The 20,923-nt window shown below is 37.2% G+C and overlaps 1 protein-coding gene across 1 annotated transcript in view; it reads left to right on the top strand.

Annotated features, from left to right (window-relative positions):
- LOC135218517 (growth hormone secretagogue receptor type 1-like) overlaps positions 1–20,923 on the top strand; it is a 486,215-nt gene that overhangs the window by 327,261 nt on the left and 138,031 nt on the right. The window contains 2 exon segments of the mRNA XM_064254882.1: positions 15,676–15,856; positions 18,967–19,063. Of these exon segments, the coding sequence (XP_064110952.1) occupies positions 15,676–15,856; positions 18,967–19,063 (278 nt within the window).

The raw sequence follows: 20,923 nt of genomic DNA, 5'->3' as shown, positions 1-20,923 counted from the left end.
AAGTGACTGCCAATTACTCCCGTATTTTACCGTTTGGGTCTTTGGTTTCTGCTTCTTAAAGGGTGCTGATGAAGGAAGGGAACTTCCCTCCAATACCGTCAAGTAAGGTCCATGATGCAACCACGTGAAACACAAGAGCAGTGTGGTGCAAGTGGGCAGCCCCACAGGCATATTCCCCAAATGCACTCAACGCCAGCCAGACTCCGCCCCTATGGCCACCGAGGGCGCCAGGGTTACCAATTTGGCACTTTTCGTGCTAGATTTAGTGCCTTTTTATCTCATTTAATGCAAAATTATTTTGTTTGGCGCTTAAGCGCTTCTTTCAGCTCATTTTTTATTTATTTAGTGCAAAAATTTGTGCTTTTGAACAATTTTATTATAAAAAGTAGTATAGAAAGCTATGTCAATAAAAAAATGAAAATTTAAATCATGTCTGGTGCAGGGAATAGTACACGTTCACTATTGCATACGCTATGTATGTAGTAACCCGCTGATGCATAACTGTATTAGGTACTACTCTTCTCTTCAAGTTCCTGGGATTTTAGGTGGTGTAGGAGAGTCAGTAAGGTTACTTTGAACACATTCGCTATTGCTTTCGTTCATGTTTAAACCAAATACGTAACGGTCCACTGTTGGCATCAGCTTATTTTGTTTTTTTTATGTTAGGTAAGCATGGAATTGTGATATATATCCATATTTTACAATAGCAGTATGCATATTTTCCTATATAAATCGATATATCCCTTAGATTGCGTCAATATGCATTTGGAATTTCCCCCCTGGGTGCGTAAAACTTCATAAAAAAATGAAAATGCTCCAATTGCCTTCATGTACCTCTTGTTATGAGAATAGGACCTATATTTTTCATATCTGGCATTTTTTTAATGTGATTAAAGTCCTGAAAAATACTATTTTCTTTAGAAAAATGGTAAAAAAAAGCAAAAAAAAAAAAACCCTTTGGAGTGCATTATACACTATTCTTAACCCAGCATTTTGTTTGGGGAGCTAAAACTAAAGAAAGGGCATGTGGATTGAATTGGCAACCATTTCTTGATAAATAACTCTATACAGTAAAAAATTTTCGTCGGTAAAATAGGTACCTTTTACGTATCGCTTTTTTTGAGATTTTGTAGTGTTGAAAGAAAGTGGAAAAGAATTTGCAATATAACTTTTATTTTATACAGTTCAATTTTTATTATATGAAAATAACAGAGAGAACCTTTTATATATGATATAAGGACAGGAATGAAATTGAAAAGTATTTAGTACATTATATATATAAAAAAAAAAAATTCTTCTCAGACGAAATTGGTATTTTCATCTCGGAAACTTTCAAAACAAAACTTCAGCTATCCACTGTTTTTGTATAGCTTTTTACATTCACAGGTCTTTTTGTACTTGCTTATAATATGGTACATTTTGAAGCATGGAAAAATGCACAAAGGTGGTTTGTTAGAAGAGGTTTCACAATGATATGTCGTTTGTCTCCTTCTGCACTGCCCTTTTTTCTTCAAGCAGCAGTCAGTACTTATAATGCAAACAATACAATCAGGCATGTTATTTTCGTTTACCAATTGAGTAATGAAATGCCTGCCTGTGAGTCTGTTTGATAATGTAATGGTGATTCCAGTCTCCTCTTCCCAATAAGCGGCCTTTTTGAATAAATAACCTTCCAACAATCCATTTGCAAAACCATGTAAATTGGTACAAGATCACAGTTACTGTTTGATCAGTGGTAACTAACCATTGATCAAACGGTAACTCTTATTCAAACTTTTCCAGGCTGAAAACTAAGCTAACCTACACAGCAAGCATAGGCTGCATAGTTGTGTGAGTGATACAAAAACAAATAAAACATTATCTTAGATGAAGATGTAAAACTGGAGCGGAAAACCAAAAGTAATCTAACCTACACAACTGTGCATGTGAAGCAAAAGCAAGACAGGAAATGCAAGAAAAAATAATAATGACTGGTGTTAAGAGTTTAGCTTGCATTGCTCAGTCAGTACTAACTTTTCAACACTTTCCAAATAAACTGGCTAAATCAATCAGTACTCATTTATCATTGCCCAAACAATGTCCACGAAGCCTAGCCCTCTAAAACGCATTTTTTCCTTTCCCAAACAATGTCCACGAATCCTAGCCTACCTAAAACACTCTGGCAAGTATGTCTCGACTAGGCAAATCCTCCTCTCTCTCTCTCTCTCTCGCTACATATATATATATATATATATATATATATATATATATATATATATATATATATATATATATATATATATATATATGTGTGTGTGTGTGTGTGTGTGTGTGTGATGGTAATTGCTTCATAGCAAAGAAAGATAAAGGAAAGGAAAACGCATCTTCGAGAAGTTCTGCAACAAGGAGGCTTTCGCGCCCGTGTTGGAGGCGCCTGTTCTCGCGGCTGTTCTGGAATCGTTGGGCATGTTGTGTAGCGCAACATGCGCCTAAGTGTCAGGAGAAACGCAGCAAAATATGATGCAATATTCCATCGAGAGTCTTCTAAGAAGTTCTAGTAATCTCGGGAGCCTGTGACGTTCGCCGTAGGCTCCACCCCCAGAGTGCCGTATAAATACGACGGTCGAAGTTGGAGAAAACAGAGATCGTAAAAGAGAGACACTAGTTAGTCACAGAGAGATATCCTCAGTAAGAGCCACAGATCAGATTATCAGTGAGAAATCACCAGCAGCAGAGATCATCCGTGCGAGATAAGAGAGAAAGGGACCGACAAAGATCAGCAGAAAAAAAATTGCTCAAGAGTTGGTTGGATTCTGGTCTAGTCGTCTTCAGGAGTGGACGACCGAGTTATCTCGACGTTGAGCAAACTTCAGAGAAGAAAGTGTCCTGCTAGAGGTTTTGGGGAGTTCCTGACTTTCAAGTATCGAGAGTAGACTTTATTTTCTGCAATACGGAGTCAAGAGGACGTCTGGAATCACTGTTCTCCTTTTGTGAAGCCATCGCTTCGAGTCACTAAACTAAGCAGCAAGTATTTGAATAACCTCACTGTTCCCCCATTCATGCAGTGTAAGATTTTTGCCTTTTTGTGTAAATAGGAGATACCATTCTGCATTTACCTTTGTTAGTAAGCTTGTAAATAAACCTTTGTTGTGTTAGTGTTTCTTTCTATATTTGTATCCCCAGTTTCAACTGTTGGTGTTGAAATATTTTTTCTTTAATTTATTTCATATCGAACCTGAAGCGGACCTCTCTCAGAGGCCGTAACATTGTGACGACCTTGCTTAGGCTATCAACACTTTAACAGTTTGAAACGGAGAATATAGAAAGAACCAGAATGAGTGAGATGGTGAAAGAGTTTATTGAGTCGGTCAAGCTCCTAGGTCTAGAGGGGAATGATCTCCGTGAGTATGTTGAAAAGAAAGAAAGAGAAAAGTATGAGAGAGATGAAAGAGCAGCTGAGAGAGAAGAAAGAGCAGCTGAAAGAGAAGTGAGGAAAATGCAGCAAGAGGTAGAAATGTTGGTAATGCAGCAGGAAGAGAGAGAGAAAGAATGTATGCATGAGGTGGAAATTGCTCGGTTAAGGCAAAATGCTCGTAACAGTCAGACAGGCGAAACTGATAGGTTAGGTATGAGTACAGTGCTGAATTTAGTACCAAAGTTCGATGAGGAAGATGTTACAACATATTTCATGTGTTTTGAGAAGTTAATGGAACGAATAGGTTCTCCTAAAGAAACGTGGACTTTATATTTGCAGTCAGTTTTGAGTGGTAGGGTGCTTACTGTGTATAGTTGCATGTCTAAGGAGGAATGTGATAATTACGATATCATGAAAGAAACTGTTCTTAGCGCGTATAGGTTAGTACCGGAGGCGTACCGTAAGAAATTTAGAAGTTTGAGAAAGGATGAAAATATTATGTATGTAGAATACGGTAAGAAGTTAGATAGGCTGTTTTTTGATTGGTTAACTTCTGCTAAGGTTGAGGATTTTGATAGTTTGAAGAACTTAGTGTTGTTAGAAAACTTCAAAGATAACGTATCTCCTGAGATTAAGCTTTATATAGAGGATAGGCGAGAAGTATCTTTTGCAGGAGCAACTAGGCTAGCTGACGAATATAGTCTAACTCATAATTTGAGTGTTAGTAAGAAACGAAATGATCCTTTGTCTGGTAGAGTACAAAGCAGTAAAGGTTTCAGTCCTAGTAATAGCAATGCGAGTAAAAATTACTATTCCTGTTATACATGCGGAAAGCCGGGTCATACGTCTAAGGTTTGTAAGAGTATAATGGCATCTAGTGTGCTCAGAATTAACTTGTTTCCGATGTAATGGGAAAGGGCATTTAGCGAGAAATTGTGCAGTAGAAAGGAAGGACGGTAAGAAACCAGTATCGCTAGTTAACCTTTCGTCAAGTAGGAATGATGTGATGAGAGAAACTAGGAAAAGTTTTGGTGAATTTCTGTCAGAAGGCGTAGTTTCCTGTCTTGAAGGAGTAGATTCAAGAGAAGTAGTCTTGCTTAGAGACACAGGAGCTGCTGTCTCACTGATTAGGAGAGAGTGTGTGCCGAACAGGGCAGAAATCAATATGGAAGAGAAAGTCATGTTAGGTGGACTTCCTAACACTTGTGTTCTTTGTCCTTTGTTGAAGTTGAATTTAGAAAGTCAGGTAGTGTCAGGAGAAGTAAAACTTGCAGTTGTGGACAGTTTGCCCGTCGAAGGCGTTGACATTATTGTCGGTAATGACTTAGCTTTATCCAAGAATGTGAATCCTGTTGTGAGGGATTTTCCAGGTCGGGTTTAGATACAGACATGCACTACGGTGATAATTTGTTCGTGGATTCGAACGAGAGTGAGTTCGTGGATTCGAACATGAGTAAGTTCGTGGATTCGAATGTGAGTAAGTTCATGGATTCGAACGAGTGTGAGTTCGTGGATTCGAACATGAGTAAGTTCATGGATTCGAACGAGTGTGATAGAGGTAGCGAGGTTGATCTTGGCATGAGTGTGGCTGAGAGACCTAACTCTATCGTTGACAGTGATAGCCAAATGGAAGGTGTAGCTGTTGAAAGTAATGTAGTAAATATACCGGTATCTAGTACTAGTTACGGTGATGAATTCGGCTCTAACATTTTGAATAAGGATGAGCTAGTCAAGTTGCAGAGAGAGGATGAGACACTAACCCGAATTTCTGAGTGTGAGTTGGATGATGATCTCGATGATGTGTGTAAGGAAACTTTTTGTTTAAAGGACAAAGTTTTGTGTCGTTATGTTCGTCCTGAGTCAGGTAGTGAAGAGGAAATCATAGAACAATTAGCAGTTCCTAGGAAGTTTCGTGAGCTAGTTTTGAAGTTAGCACACGATGAGCAAGGACATTTGGGAGTAAATAAAACTTTCAAGTGTATTAGTAGGGCGTACTTTTGGCCTAAAATGAGAAGTGACATGAAGAGGTATGTTTTAAGCTGTCATGAATATCAAATTGCCGGGAAACCGATTCAAGTAATTCCCAGAGTTCCGTTGTGTAATATTCCTTCAGTAGGTGAATCTTTTGAGAATGTATTTATAAATATGTTCGGACCTTTGCCTAGAAGTAAGGGTAGAGATGATTGCATAACTAATCTTGAGTATTATAAAAACAATTTAAGAGTTGGTTGGCAACTAGCGGAGGAGAACGGAAGTCCGAACGGAAGTCAAAGGGGAACTGAAGGAAAACATGATCTTAGAGCTAAAGAGAGAAGTTTGTGTGTAAGAGATAAAGTTTTAGTACTAGTCTCGAGAGAAAATCCCTTTTTACCTTATAAGTTCGAAGGTCCTTTTTCAGTGTTTGAGGAGAGTGGAAATATATATCATAGAATTAATGTGGGCAAGAGTAGAGCAAAGTCAGTGAATGTAAACTTGCTCCAGAATTATAAAGAATGCCCTGTACCTTGGCCGCCGCCCATGCCCTTGGTAATTGTGTCCCAGAAAGAGAGATTAGTTTTGAGAAAGACGCAAGAGGTGTCTTAGTCTTTCAAAGTTTTGAGCAGAGTTCAGAAAACGGAAAAAGTAAGAGAGAAGGATAATGTTATAGCAGATAGCCTCTCTAGAGTTTTCAGAATGAGTAGCCTAGTGACCGTTTTCTGTTTTGACGCGAGTGGTTGAGTGAATGAAGAAGTATTAAAGTTTATGCAGAATTGTTTCCCTGCTGTTTAATTCTTGCTTCTCTTCAGAAAAAAATAAAATCAGTTGATTTCATTTTTTTCTCTTTTGGGGGGGGGCGTGTGATGGTAATTGCTTCATAGCAAAGAAAGATAAAGGAAAGGAAAACGCATCTTTGAGAAGTTCTGCAACAAGGAAGCTTTCGCGCCCATGTTGGAGGCACCTGTTCTCGCGGCTGTTCTGGAATCGTCGGGCGTGTTGTGGAGTGCAACACGCGCCTAAGTGTCGGGAGAAACGTAGCAAAATATGATGCAATATTCCATCGAGAGTCTTCTAAGAAGCTCTAGTAATCTCGGGAGCCTGTGACGTTCGCCGTAGGCTCCGCCCCCAGAGTGCCGTATAAATACGACGGTCGAAGTTGGAGAAAGCAGGGATCGTAAAGGAGAGACACCAGTTAGTCACAGAGAGATATCCTCAGTAAGAGCCACAGATCAGATTATCAGTGAGAGATCACCAGCAGCAGAGATCATCCGTGTGAGATAAGAGAGAAAGGGGCCGACGAAAGATCAGAAGAAAAGTTGCTCGAGAGTTGGTTGGATTCTGGTCTAGTCATCTTCAGGAGTGGACAACCGAGTTATCTCGACGTTGAGCAGACTTCAGAGAAGAAAATGTCCTGCTAGAGGTTTTGGGGAGTTCCTGACTTTCAAGTATCAAGAGTAGACTTTATTTTCTGCCATATGGAGTCAAGAGGACGTCTGAAATCGCCGTTCTCCTGTTGTGAAGCCATCGCTTCGAGTCACTAAACTAAGCAGCAAGTATTTGAATTACCTCACTGTTCCCCTGTTCATGCTGTGTAAGATTTTGCATTTTTATGTAAATAGGAGATACCATTCTGCATTTACCTTTGCTGTGTTAGTGTTTCTTTCTATATTCGTATCCCCAGTTTCAATTGTTGGTGTTGAAATATTTTTTTTTTATTTATTTCATATTGAACCTGAAGCGGACCTCTCTTAGAGGCCGTAACAATATATATATATATATATATATATATATATATATATATAGATATATATATATTAATATATATATATTATATATATATAATAGCGATATCTATATATATATATATATATATATATATATATATATATATATATATGTATGTATGTATGTATGTATGATGTCTCAAGCCATAGAATGATACAAAGATGGTGCTTTTCAAAACATCAATCACAAAAATAGGATTGCTTTCTTTTACATTCACCATTATCTTTCTTTAAGCAATGTTTTGGTAAGAAAGAGCATACAATACATTGGGGCTTGTGATTTTTTTCATCGTACTGTGCTGGGAAATGCCTTTCGGTTAAACTACATTCCATAGGATTTGAATATCTATCCCTTTGAGTTTTGCTCCCTTTATAGCCTAAACCCATATATATATATTATATTTATATATATATATATATATATATTATATATAATATATCTATATATATATATATGTATATGTATCTTATCTATATATATATAGATATATCATATATAATATGTATGTATTATATATAGATTTACATATACATATATATGAAGAAAAGTATATGTCTTTATATAGCCTAACATAAAAACATACATAGATTACTCATTCATAAAAGGCTGAAAATTTAAATGGCTGGTTAAAGGACCAAACAATAACATTTAGATTCTGGCCATTATATTTATGCTTTATTTTACTATTACATAAGCTGTGGTAACTTATTTATTTATTTATTTGTGGTAATTTATTTATTTATTTTTTTTTAGATTTCAATTATCAGTAGAACTCAACAAAATTATGTGGTCGTTGTTACAGTCCTGCAAAAAACAATCAGTTATCCCAGCAATACCAAAATTTATGTAGAGAATCTCCTTTGACATGACACCTCTGCTGCCATCGTCATGTTGCCCAATCAGGATTCCCATTCTGGTGTTCCAAAGTAACGACGTTCCAGGCTTCCAGCTGACACACCGATGAACGTGAGACTATTAAAGAGCTTGAGCTCCCAAAGTTTGCCTCTTTAGACAAAAAAGGGAACCACTGTCGAACATGCAAAATCATGGTCTGCTTGCCCTCAGCTCGTTAGGATGTTTGGTAGGCAGGGACCTGACATTTCCTGAAGTGGTTTACAGCACTAGAACGTGAAGTCTTTTGCCTATGGAAACAAAATCGCTGTGCTGCAGTATTCGATTAGACCACGGACTTATTTCTTTTCAATATAATCTGAGAACCAGATAACCTATACAAAGCCACTTATGCAGGAACCGAAGTCTGATCACTACTTTAAAACCACCTAACTGAAAACTGATGACAATACAATTAAGAAAAAGCCCAATTTCTAACGAAGCTTTGCCTAGAACAGCAATTACTCCGTTGATCATGCATTGCATCTCTGTTTTGAGCGGTGTTTCAAATAAAACGCAATTTTTCGCTCAGGAATGAAAACGCTTTTTCACAGTGTGAGTTTGGTTTTTCGCTTTGTCCACTCTCAAATGGACGATAAACGCAGATGAGCTGACGACAGCCACCAATAGGTTACAGAATGTATGAAACATAACGATCACAGATAAACCGGCTTCAGACTGAGCTAGGTGCCACCTTGAAACGACTTTAATGACACAATGTTTTCTCGAGTCCTTATTCTGTGTATGAACAGAAAAGTTCAGGTAAACGCGCATCTTAGGGTGGGTTGGGGGAATATAGTGATCATTCACAATGGCCCCCAAAATATCCTCATTTTTCCAAAAAAAAAAAAAAAATCAGATTTTAGCCATAAGTATTATTCAAAATAGAAATTAAACCATTAAATATGGTCATGTACCCTTTACAAACTATCATCAAGCATATTTGTATAATACCATGCTTTAAATACAATATGGCGACTACCATTAAGGCCAAAATGCAGCCAAAATGGGTGAAATTGTAGAAAAAGTCGCAATACTAGCCATAAATATTAATTAATGTGGAAATGAAGCCATGAAACATCGCCGAATATCCTAGAATAACTCTCATCAAGCATTTGTATAATACTATGCTTCAAATCCAATAGGCGACCACCATACAAGCTAAAATGGCGCCAAAATGGGTAATATTGTAGAAAATGGTCGTATATAGGAAATATATATGGTAATTAAAATGGGAAAAACGTCAGAAATATGCTTCTAGGACCATAAGTAGCTTTTTACCAAATATTTATACTTGAATTGTTTCCATGCTTTAAATTCAAGATGGTGGTTAATATTATTGCACAAAAAGTCAGCCAAATAGATAAATTTGCTCAAAAAAAACATGTACAAGTGTTGTTTCAGATCCAATATGGTGGCTAAATTCTTGTCAAAATAAACCATCGGTGGCTGTAAATAAACAATATGGGGAAGAACACATGTAATATGATTCTAATGCCATTAGACACCCATATAAAATTACTTACCCCTAATCCAGCCAAGCCCAAACTATCACATCTAGCATCCGTATAGTTGAAGTTACATTAGGTGCCGCCATGGCCTTGCAACGTGTAGCCCATAATGAATCACCCAAGTATGATTATAGCTAGCTGATAGTCCTCTCATAAAATGCTCATTCAACAAATTCGTCGTGATCAAGGTGGTAACAATGTTCACGGGGAACTAGCTGCATTGATCCTGATCACATTGATCCTAATACTCATGGCATTCACATGGAACCCTGCTATAAGAAGTTCACGCTTATAATCTCATAATTAAAGTGAAATCAATCAGATGATGGAAACCAATCAAGCTCTAAGCAATTCTTAGCATCATCTTAATCTACAGCATCCACGCATCTCTTTCCCGATTATTGCTTCTTCTGCAGAGTGAAGAGGAAAATTATTTTTGAAAAATACAGATTTCACATAAATTAATACTTGCATCTTCAGAACAAATGATCAAATATGCTGCTGAAGAATCAGATGATACAGATGTACTACGCAATATTCAAGGGGTAGATCTTCTTGAGAAGGAATTTGAAGTCGATGACAAATGCAGACTGGATTACATTTGCAATGTTGGTGTCACAAAACCTAGCACTTCCTTTAATTGGTAAAGATGGAAATACAAAGTACAATCATTGAGAACAACAAAGCCATATCAATGAAGTGATTCACGAGTATGGTGGTCGCCATATTGGATTTGAAGCATAGTATTACACACTCATGCTTGATAAGAGCTCTTATAGAGTATATGGCCATGTTTCATGGTTTCATTTCCAAATTAATTAATATTTATGACTAATATTGTGACTTTTTCTACAATTTCACCTATTCTGGCCGCATTTTGGCCCTAATGATCACTATATTCTCCCAACCCACTCTAAGATGCGCGTTTACCTGAACTTTTCTGTTCATTCACAGATAAGGACTCGAGAAAACATTGTCATTAATGTCCTTTCAAGGGGGCACCTAGCTCAGTCTGAAGCCGGCCTAAGAGGACACATTTTCATTACATAGCAACTGGCAGGGACAAGAATTCAAGTAAGAATTTCACTAGCACGGTAAACGCTAAAAAGTGATCTCGGTAAAAAACAGACCTTACATCGGTAAGGCTACTGTGTGTGTATGTGTGTGTGTGTGTTCTGCATGCTAGGGCTCTCGTTTAATTCTGTTTTTCTGCAAAGCTTGTAAAGCAGCTAATATTATGTTTCATTATCCTTACTGATCCTCTAGAATTACTCATTAAAACAAAGAGGCAACGAGAGGAATTGTCCCCCAAAACAAAGCAACAGACAAAATACAGCAAGATTACCATTTTTTTTCTATGTAACCAAAACCGGATAAGGTTCTTACTCAGGTGTTTAGAATAATTTCCAATTTTATCCAATTTCTGTGAGCACGATAAGCCAAATATATAAGTGAGTAGTTTATTATTTAAGTTTTACATTTGATCACAAGTGTTCTAACCCTCCAAGTTCCATCTCACCGTACACAGTTTTACTGAAAATGTAATTAGGTAGTTACATGGAAACGGAAATTTTCATTGTTGAAATAACCTCTCTTCATAAATCGGGAAAGAAAGCTGCCATTATGGAAAACACAAGACATTCAAAAGGACCGTTGTCCAGAGCATTGTGAAAGGATGAATCGTCCCAACAAAAGGTTCTGTTTATCAATTGTTGTTGATCAAGTGTCATAATAAACGAATACTTGACGCTTTTACGGGAAAAAGAAGATGTAACTCACACAAACGAATGCATTGCTGCAGAGTAATAGAAGAGCTGCCGGAGGCTATCAGGATTTACGAGCCCGATGCAGTCCAGGTCTGAATGGTCGACACGACGAGGATTCTCTTCCGCAGTCCTGTCCCTGTTCATTAATAACTGACACTCTACCCCCATCACCCCCAATCCTCCCCCCCCCCTCCCCCCCATCCCCCCACACCCCACCCCCGCCCCGCTCGCGGCGTTGGCCGGTGGCAACAAACGTCTGGAATAAATTATTGCCTCAGTCGTTCGAGAAAGTGACAACAGTTGCGAATGAACTGACCGATTTATTTATAAATAAATAACCGAACGAAAGAGAAGCTGGTAAGAGCAACTGAAGCACAGACAGGCAGGCATATGGGTCCCAAAAGTCATGAGGAATTAAATTGTACTCGAAACAGTTGCATTTTGGTTCCGATTCATTTTGATAAGCTACTTTTTTTAGTACAGTGGCGGTATATAGTATTTTAAAATCCAGAATTGCTACTGATTAATATCACTTCGTGGTCTTCGCTATAAATATATAATTCGGGTACATCAAATTCCAAATTGTATAACCGACTACCCTCTGTTAATTTTAAACAGTCACTACAGAAATTTCTATAGTGATGAAGAAATAGCCTAAGAGCTAGCTGAGATTTATTTGACTGTTTAGTAAGATAGAGGTTAAGCTACCTGACTACACAAATCTTTGTCCTAAGTGTAGCTTCTGATGGGTGTGGCCAGGCTGGCTTTAATTATTGCCCCTAATTAATTTTTATTTGATGTAGCACTACAAGCTAGTTATCACATTGTTTCATTAAGCCTGTATCACGTATTACAAATCAGCAACTTAAGAAATGTTTTTGGGGGGAAGGTCACTTAAGACAAACACTAATTAGTACTAATTAGGGTTTGCATTTACCATCGAAGCTACATCACTGTAATCACCTGGAAAATGACTATCTTATGACAACATTTTCTGGTGGAAAGGTCATTTAAGACAAGCTCAAGGTCACTGCTGGATGGTTATTACCAATTAGTGGCTTTAACTGACTTATGAGCTACAATGCTGCAACCACCTGGAAAATTATAAGTATAGATTATGCATCCATAATATCCAACTTAAGACAAAATTTTCAAGAAATCATACATATTGTGGTTTACATTGTGGACCCTACATCAGCTAACATCAACAAGGATAGATATTGTGGTGAAAAGATTTCGTAAGACTTGACTGGCCTAATGTTGTTATTCATGAGGAATGGTTACTGCTGTACACCAACACAATACCCGGTTCAATGTGTCCCAATTAACCATGCTGTTTGCGTTTTTACCATCGATTGAGATCTCAGGATTAAAGTAGCTAACACCTGAATTTTTTTGTTGGCAGAAAAAATTCATAATCTCGCCATGAAATTACTAATCTTCCTCCTTCTCAATCTCACCTTCATTTGACACAAAATATTCAGCAATTTGATCCCCCTTGAACCATGCAGGTTCATTCAGTTGCCATCAATCTTCTGCCATTGAATTCTGACATATGCACTTTTTTCATGTACGCCTGCCCACACTTTATCAACAAATGTTGCCCACCTGATTCGTTGGATTACCCCTGGCCTTTGGTGCATATTCTCTTTCAAGTACTTTGTAGCGATGTCTGTTTAGGGAGTGTGCTTGACTGGCTTTGGTGAAGATGAACAAGAGCAGCCTCTTGGAACTTCTGGAAAGCAGAGCTCCACCAGCTGTGCCTGGCCTTTTTGATGCCTATGTCATAGATGGCATTTATTATTTCATCTTCTTCTGCAACACATCCCATCGTCATATGGAGTCTTGGCTACTGGGATTTTAAGACAAGTCACATCTTTTACCAACTTCCGGGCTCCTCCAGTGTTTCATTTGTGCCCTGTCCCATCCATAAAAGAGAGTAAAAGGGCACTAAGAGGCTAGGGTGTCACTGAAGAAAGGGAGTACTCCATAACTGGTCCAGAACAGTGCAGACAATAGATATCAAAGAGAGCTTGAAATCAAGATCATTCAAATAACAAATTCCATAGTTCCATGCAATGGAATGGGAAAAACCGCTGAATGTACAGATAATTCAAGGGCGTCAGGTGTACGTATCCTACTCTGGAGCATGCTATCGTTTTTTCTTTGGCAGAGGGAAGGGTCCTGAAAGAGGAAGTGGCAGCACTCGTGACCAGCCATGAGGAGGCTGATACAATGATCTGTACCTATGTTAGTCACATTGACGGAGAGAATGCCTCAAATATAGTGGTGAGGGCATCAAACACTGATGTGGCTGTTATTCTACTGAACCACAATGAAAGATTCAAGGCACATATTTGGATGGAGACTGGAGCAGGATCCAAGAACAACAGGAGGTTCATCGATATAACTGTAAGTGGTGAGGCACTTGGGATAACTATGAGTCAAGCTCTTCCACATTTCCATGCTTACACTGATTCAGAATATACTTCAGTGATCTACAAAAGATGAAAGAAACATCCCTTCAAAATCCTTAAGCAAAACGAAAACTGCCAAACAGCCTTTGCTGAAATGACTCTGGGGAAAGTAGGAGTAAATTCCATTCATGAAATAATGTTGCTCACAGCAAGGATCTATGGGGCTAAAGCAGGTTAAGCACACTCCCTAAAACAGTCATCACTACAAGATAGTATTTGAAGGAGCATATGCACCATAGGCCAGATCCAGGAATCCCCTTGAAAAACTAAAAGGGATTAATGCTTCTATGATCCTACCATGTGAGGCAGAGGTAAGCCAACAAATCAGGTGGACAACATTTTTGCTAAAATGTGGGAAGATGCATATGAAAAGCGCAACGTCAGAAACCAATGGCAGAAGATGCATGGCAACTGAATGGGGATGCATATGAACCTATGTGTTTCGAGGGGGATCAAATGCCCGAATCTCTTGTGCCAAATGAAGATGAGATTGAGAAAGATATGGATAATGAAGATGACCTGGCTTATTTTGACCCCAGCTCCCCAGATGAAGAGACTTTGTCATTCTCAGATAAATAGTAGTAATTCGTGGAGACATTATGAATTTCTTATACTAACATAAATATTTCAGCCCTTAGCTGCTTTAATCCTAAGATCCTAAAAATACAAACAACATAATTTATTGGGACACATTGTACCGGGTATAGTGTTGGTGCACAGCGTAACCATTCCTCATGAATAGCAACATTAGGTCAGTTAAGTCTTACAAAACCTTTACACCACAATATCTATCCTTGATGATAGCTGATGTAGGGTCTACAGTGTGAACCACAATGTGCATGATTTCTGGAATGTTTTTAGTTACATTTTGTAAATAATATAAAATACAATCGAGTTTCAGGTAGGTACGCTAATTATGTCCAGAAAATTTTATAGCAATGACCTTGATCTTGTCTTACATGACCTTTCCACCAGAAAATTTTGTCATAAGTTTAATATTATGTATGTATGATCTATACTTAACATTTTCCAGGTTGCTGCAGTGTTGTAGCTCTGTAACTCATCTGTCAATTAAAGCCAATAATTAGTAATAACCACCCAGCAGTGGCCTTGAGCTTGTCTTAAATGACCTTTCCACCAGGAAATGTTGTCTTAAGTTAGTCATTTTACAAATTAAGAGCCTGCTTAACATTTTCAAAGTTATTACAGTGATGTAGCTTCGATGTCAAATAAAAGCCTTAATGTTTGTCTCAAGTGACCTTACACCAAAAAAATAATTGTCTTAAGTTGGTGATTTGTAATATGTGACACATTCCTAATGAAACAATATGAAAGCCAGTCTTGCAGTGCTATGTCAATTAAAGATTAATTAAAGGCAGTAATTAAAAGCCTCCCTGGCTTTGCCCACCATGTCAAATAAATCTCAGTTAGCTCTTAGGCTAAAAGATAATCTTTTTCTATAACACTTTCTATCAGGATTTGTACTTCAAAACGTCATGAAACATGTATAACCAAACACTCACCTTATTTGACTTCAGTACAGGGCACTAATTCCAAAACAAACTTACAACCATAGGAGAACAATCTATGAAACAACAGCCTGGGACCTTCCAACAACCACAACCTATCTCTACCAAAGCACCAAGGACTCTGTCCTCCGACTACGCTTCCTTCATCTATATCAGCCCCTACCCATCTTTACATTTACAAACCTCTACCCAATCTCCAAGACCACTGGACTTAGTAATATTAAGATCAATACTCTTCTTCCTCTGTAGTGCACATTTGGTGTAGTGTTTGAAATAAGTTGTACCTTTTCATATTCTTTTCTCTCTTCTTCTTCTTCTTTGTTAAATCAGAGATTTCTCTTTCAGGCAAAGTCGTTCCCTATGTAGAATTTCTGGTGGCACATGCTTCGTTGCTCATCATCCTAGCCATCAGCGTCGAAAGATACCGAGTAATCTGCCACCCCCTGACAGCAGCAGCCAAATGTAGCAGAGCCAGGGCAATGGGCGCATGCGCACTGATGTGGGGCATCGCCACAGTCGTTACCAGGTTGGAATACTTCTTCTCTCTGACTTATCAATCATTCCAACGAGCTGATCGGATCTAAAGTTTTCATTGGAATATCTTTCATTGTCATCATTACCTTTACCACTGTGTTCATGTCAGATTTTTCCTTTACTGATTAGACGTAGTTCCTATTCTCTAAAATAATAGGCGAAAAGAACATGATTATTTGTACTTACTATTAAAAGGCAATGATGAAGATGATCAATGAATGTAAAGAAGTAAAGCATGTTAACCCTTAAACACCGAGCCTCTATTTACCAAAGTGTCTGTTGTATGCCGGCGGCGTTTGGGAGTTAGCGCCAAAGCAGAAAAAAAAAAAATTTCAAAAAATTACAGCATGCTTAGTTTTTAAGATTAAGAGTTTATTTTTGGCTCCTTTTTTTGTAATTGCCTGAATTTTAGTATGCAACCATCAGAAATGAAAAAAGTATCATTATCATATATAAATATTGGAATATATGACAACACAAAAAAAAATTCATATATAATTGTATACAAATCACGCTGTGAGCAAAACGGTTAAAGCTAATGAATTAATTTTTTTTCATTGTATTGTACACTAAATTGCGATAATTTCGGTATATAACAAATTGTAAAACAATTGTAAAACAGAGAAAATATTATCACAAAATGATGCATGAATTTATAATGCACAGACAACAAGTTTTTTTTCAAAAATCACCATAAATCGAAATATTGTGCTAGAGACTTTCGGTTTGTTGCAAAATGAAGGTAATTGATTGAATATTACTAGACTGTAAGTGTTTTAGCTTACAATTGCAGTTTTCGACCATTTCGGTCGAGTTAAAGTTGACCGAAGGTCGAATTTTTTCTATTTATTGTGATTTATATTAAAATATTTCAAACTGATAAAAGCTACAACCATGAGTTATTTTTTTGTTGTATTTTACATGAAATTGCGCACATCTTCTGAAAGACTTCCAATTTGTTTCAAAATGAAGGTAAATGATTGAATGTTACTAGAATGTAAGAGTTTTAGCTTACAATTGCATTTTACGACCATTTCGGTCGAGTCAAAGTTGACCGTAGGTTAAATTTTGGCACTTATCATGATTTATATGAAAATATTTCAAAACCAATAAAAGCTACAACCATGAGTTATTTTTTATTGTATTGTACATGAAATTGCGCACATTTTCATGTAAACACTTTATGTAACGCCTAATACAAAATGGTGCAAAAATTACGACAAGGTGACTAAGAAATTCCGAGATTTTCAGCCGAGTTACCGCACGCGGAAGTAGGGAAAAAGTTTTTTTCATAAATTCACCATAAATCGAAATATTGTGCTAGAGACTTTTCGTTTGTTGCAAAATTAAGGTAAATAATTGAATGTTACTAGAATGTAAAAGTTTTAGCTTACAATTGCGTTTTTTTACCATTTCAGTCGAGTCAAAGTTGACCACAGGTTGAAATTTTGGCACATCGTGATTCATATAAAAATATATCAAAACTGATAAAAGCTACAACCATGAGTTATTTTTTGTTGTATTCTCCATGAAATTGCACACATTTTCATATATACAACTTTATGTAACGGCTAATATAAAACGGTGCAAAAATTACGACAAAATGACAAAAGAATTTCTGAGATTTTCAGCCGAGTTACCGCGTGGACGTAAGGAAAAAGTTTTTTTTTTTTAAATTCGCCATAAATCGAAATATTGTTCTGGAGACTTCCAATTTATTGCAACATGAAGGTAAATGATTTAATATTACTAGAATATAAGAGTTTTAGCTTATAATTGCGTTTTCCAACCATTTCGGTCGAGTCAAAGTTGACCAAAGGTTGAAGTTTTGCCACTTCTCATAATTTATATGAAAATATTTCAAAACTGATAAAAGCTACAACCAAACGGTGCAAAAATTACGACAAAGTGACAAAAGAATTTCTGAGATTTTCAGCAGAGATACCGCGCGGAGGTAAGGAAAAAGTTTTTTCAAAAATTCACCATAAATCAAAATATTGTGCTAGAGACTCCCAATTTGTTGCAAAATGAAGGTCAATGATTGAATATTACTAGAATGTAAGAGTTAAAGCTTACAATTGCTTTTTTTGACCATTTTGGTCGAGTCAATGTTGACCAAAGGTTGAAATTTTGGCACTTATAATGATTTATATGAAAATATTTCAAAACTTATAAAAGCTACAACCATGGGTTTTTATTGTTTTATTTTACATGAAATTGCACACGTTTTCATATATAAAACACTATGTAACGGCTAATATAAAATGGTGCAAAAATTACGACAAAGTGACGAAAGAATTTCTGAGATGCGTCGCTGATGCTTTCTAGTGCGAGAAGAATGCAATTCGCGCATGTGCGCCTGGGTAGCGTTTGTAAACAAAACAACAGCGTGATCCTTGAACTCCCAGCACCCCTCAAGGCACGTGACTTAAAATTTTTTGCAAAATAGGCCTATAACTATTTTTCCACGAATATTTAAAAAAACTTTTTGTAGTCGATGTACCGTACGTCCACTTAGCACCCGACAGACAATTTTAGTTGACGTATAATACGTCCAGTCGGCGTTTAAGGGTTAACAGAATTATTAAAATTTAGTTTGCTGTTACACACCTCTAAGTGGTTTTTTCTCAGAAAACTCCCTGTCAATGCTTCCTCCGATACATCTTCTGTAATCAAAGTATTTCTGACTCAGGTGTTGTTTTTTTTTTTATTAGATTCTACACTAATTTACCATAAATGCATCCTGTGTTTGATAGACCTTCTTTGAGCGATCATATATCCAACTTTTCTTGTCCCATATATCAGTCATTAATGGTTTCCAGTTCTCAATATCCTTCTTATATCAGTATCTCACAGCTACTATTTTAGTTTCCTATTTTGCTAATTTTGCTATTGGTCCATATCCAACAGTAACTTTTTCATTTATAACTTTACCTTGTTCATTTTTTTCTTACGTTTCAGAAATTCCTTGTGACCTGATAGAATTTGTTTTAAGTGTTTCATAACAAAAGTGTCAATTTCATCTAATAAGCTTTCTTTAGCTGCGATTTTGAGCATCTCTGTTGTGTTCAGGCTTCAAATTACAGTTTTTACTTGTTTTAGTCCGGTGATCGTCCTGACCGAGTACACCCAAGTGCGTTACATCGACAACTCCCTCGTACCTGTGTGCTACACGTCCATAGTGAAACTCTGGGCTAAGGTAAGTTTGCTAGGAAGGAAATCTATCTGTAGCATGTGACGTGTCTACTCAATTTTCTCAATCAATGTCTTTGTTTTCTACAATAGAAAACTGTAAAGAATGGAGTGACTTTGATTCTCTTGAGCTCCATTAAATGATATCGATTAAGCTGCTGCAGCCCAAAAGATGTCTGGAATCTTCTTATGCAACTCTGAAACCATATTAAGTGCTATTTACTAATAATGTCTCTTATTCAATGTTGTGATTTTTCTAAAAAGTAAGAATTTTTCATTAAACAAAACATATATAGTATATATATATATATATAATATATATATATATCATATATATATTATAATATATATATATGTATATATTTATATATAATGGTATATATATATATATATCTATATATATATATATGAGTCATATCACATTACCGTGATTCATATACATACATCGAGCTACAAATGTCCTTTAATATCTAATTCGCTCTACCTCGGAATTAATATATTTTCATATATACTTAACTGAAGGGGAATTTCTTTAGGCGATAAGAGAATTGTTGGCTCCCGGGCGCGAACCCTCGAAACCAAACAAATCCAGGACAATAGTGAAGCTTTAACCCACCCCACCACCACAAGAGGCTATAATGTTTATGCCGCCTCTCACCTCCAAATACCTGTCGCGCTCAGGTATTCGTTGTTTGGAGACTGCATCAACCTACCTCGACCTCAGTAGTGTTGTAGTGCTTTTGACAGCATGTAGCCATTATATGAGTCATATCACATTACCGTGATTCATATACATACATCGAGCTACAAATGTTCTTTACTATCTAATTCGCTCTACCTCGGAATTGATATATTTTCATATATGCTTAACCGAAGGGGAATTTTTTTAGGTGATAAGAGAATTGTTGGCTCCCGGGCGCGAACCTTCGAAACCAAACAAAACCAGGACGACAGTGAAGTTTTAACCCACCCCACCACCGCAAGAGCCTATAAGTTTATGCCGCCTCTCACCTCCAAATACCTGTCGCACTCAAGTATTCGTTGTTTAGAGACTGCATCAACCCACCTCGACCTCGGTAGCGTTGTAGTGCTTTTGACAGCACGTAGCCATCATATGAGTCATATCACACAGTGATTCATATACATACATCGAGTTACAAATGTCCTTTACTATCTGATTTGCTCTACCTCGGAATTAATATATTTTCATATATGTTTAACCGAAGAGGAATTTTTTTAGGTGATAAGAGAATTGTTGGCTCCCGGGCACGAACCCTCGAAACCAAACAAATCCAGGACATCAGTGAAGCTTTAACCCACCCCACCACTGTAAGAGGCTATAAGTATATGCCACCTCTCACCTCCAAATACCTGTCGCACTCAGGTATTCATTGTTTGGAGACAGCACGTAGTCATTATATGAGTCATATCACATTACTGTGATTCATATACATACATCGAGCTACAAATGTCCTTTACTATCTAATTCGCTCTACCTCGGAATTAATATATTTTCATATATGCTTAACTGAAGGGGAATTTTTTTAGGTGATAAGAGAATTGTCGGCTCCCGGGCGCGAACCCTCGAAACCAAACAAATCCAGGACGACAGTGAAGCTTTAACCCACCCCACCACCGCAAGAGGCTATATAAGTTTATGCCGCCTCTCACCTCCAAATACCTGTCGCGCTCAGGTATTCGTTGTTTGGAGACTGCATCAACCCACCTCGACCTCGGTAGTGTTGTAGTGGTTTGACAGGACGTAGCCATTATATGAGTCATATCACATTACCATGATTCATATACATACATCGAGCTACAAATGTCCTTTAATATCTAATTCGCTCTACCTCGGAATTAATATACT

Source organism: Macrobrachium nipponense, chromosome 9, assembly GCF_015104395.2.
Source record: "Macrobrachium nipponense isolate FS-2020 chromosome 9, ASM1510439v2, whole genome shotgun sequence".
In the NCBI taxonomy this organism is placed as follows: Eukaryota; Metazoa; Arthropoda; class Malacostraca; order Decapoda; family Palaemonidae; genus Macrobrachium; species Macrobrachium nipponense.
This window is presented reverse-complemented; position numbering and strand designations above follow the sequence as displayed.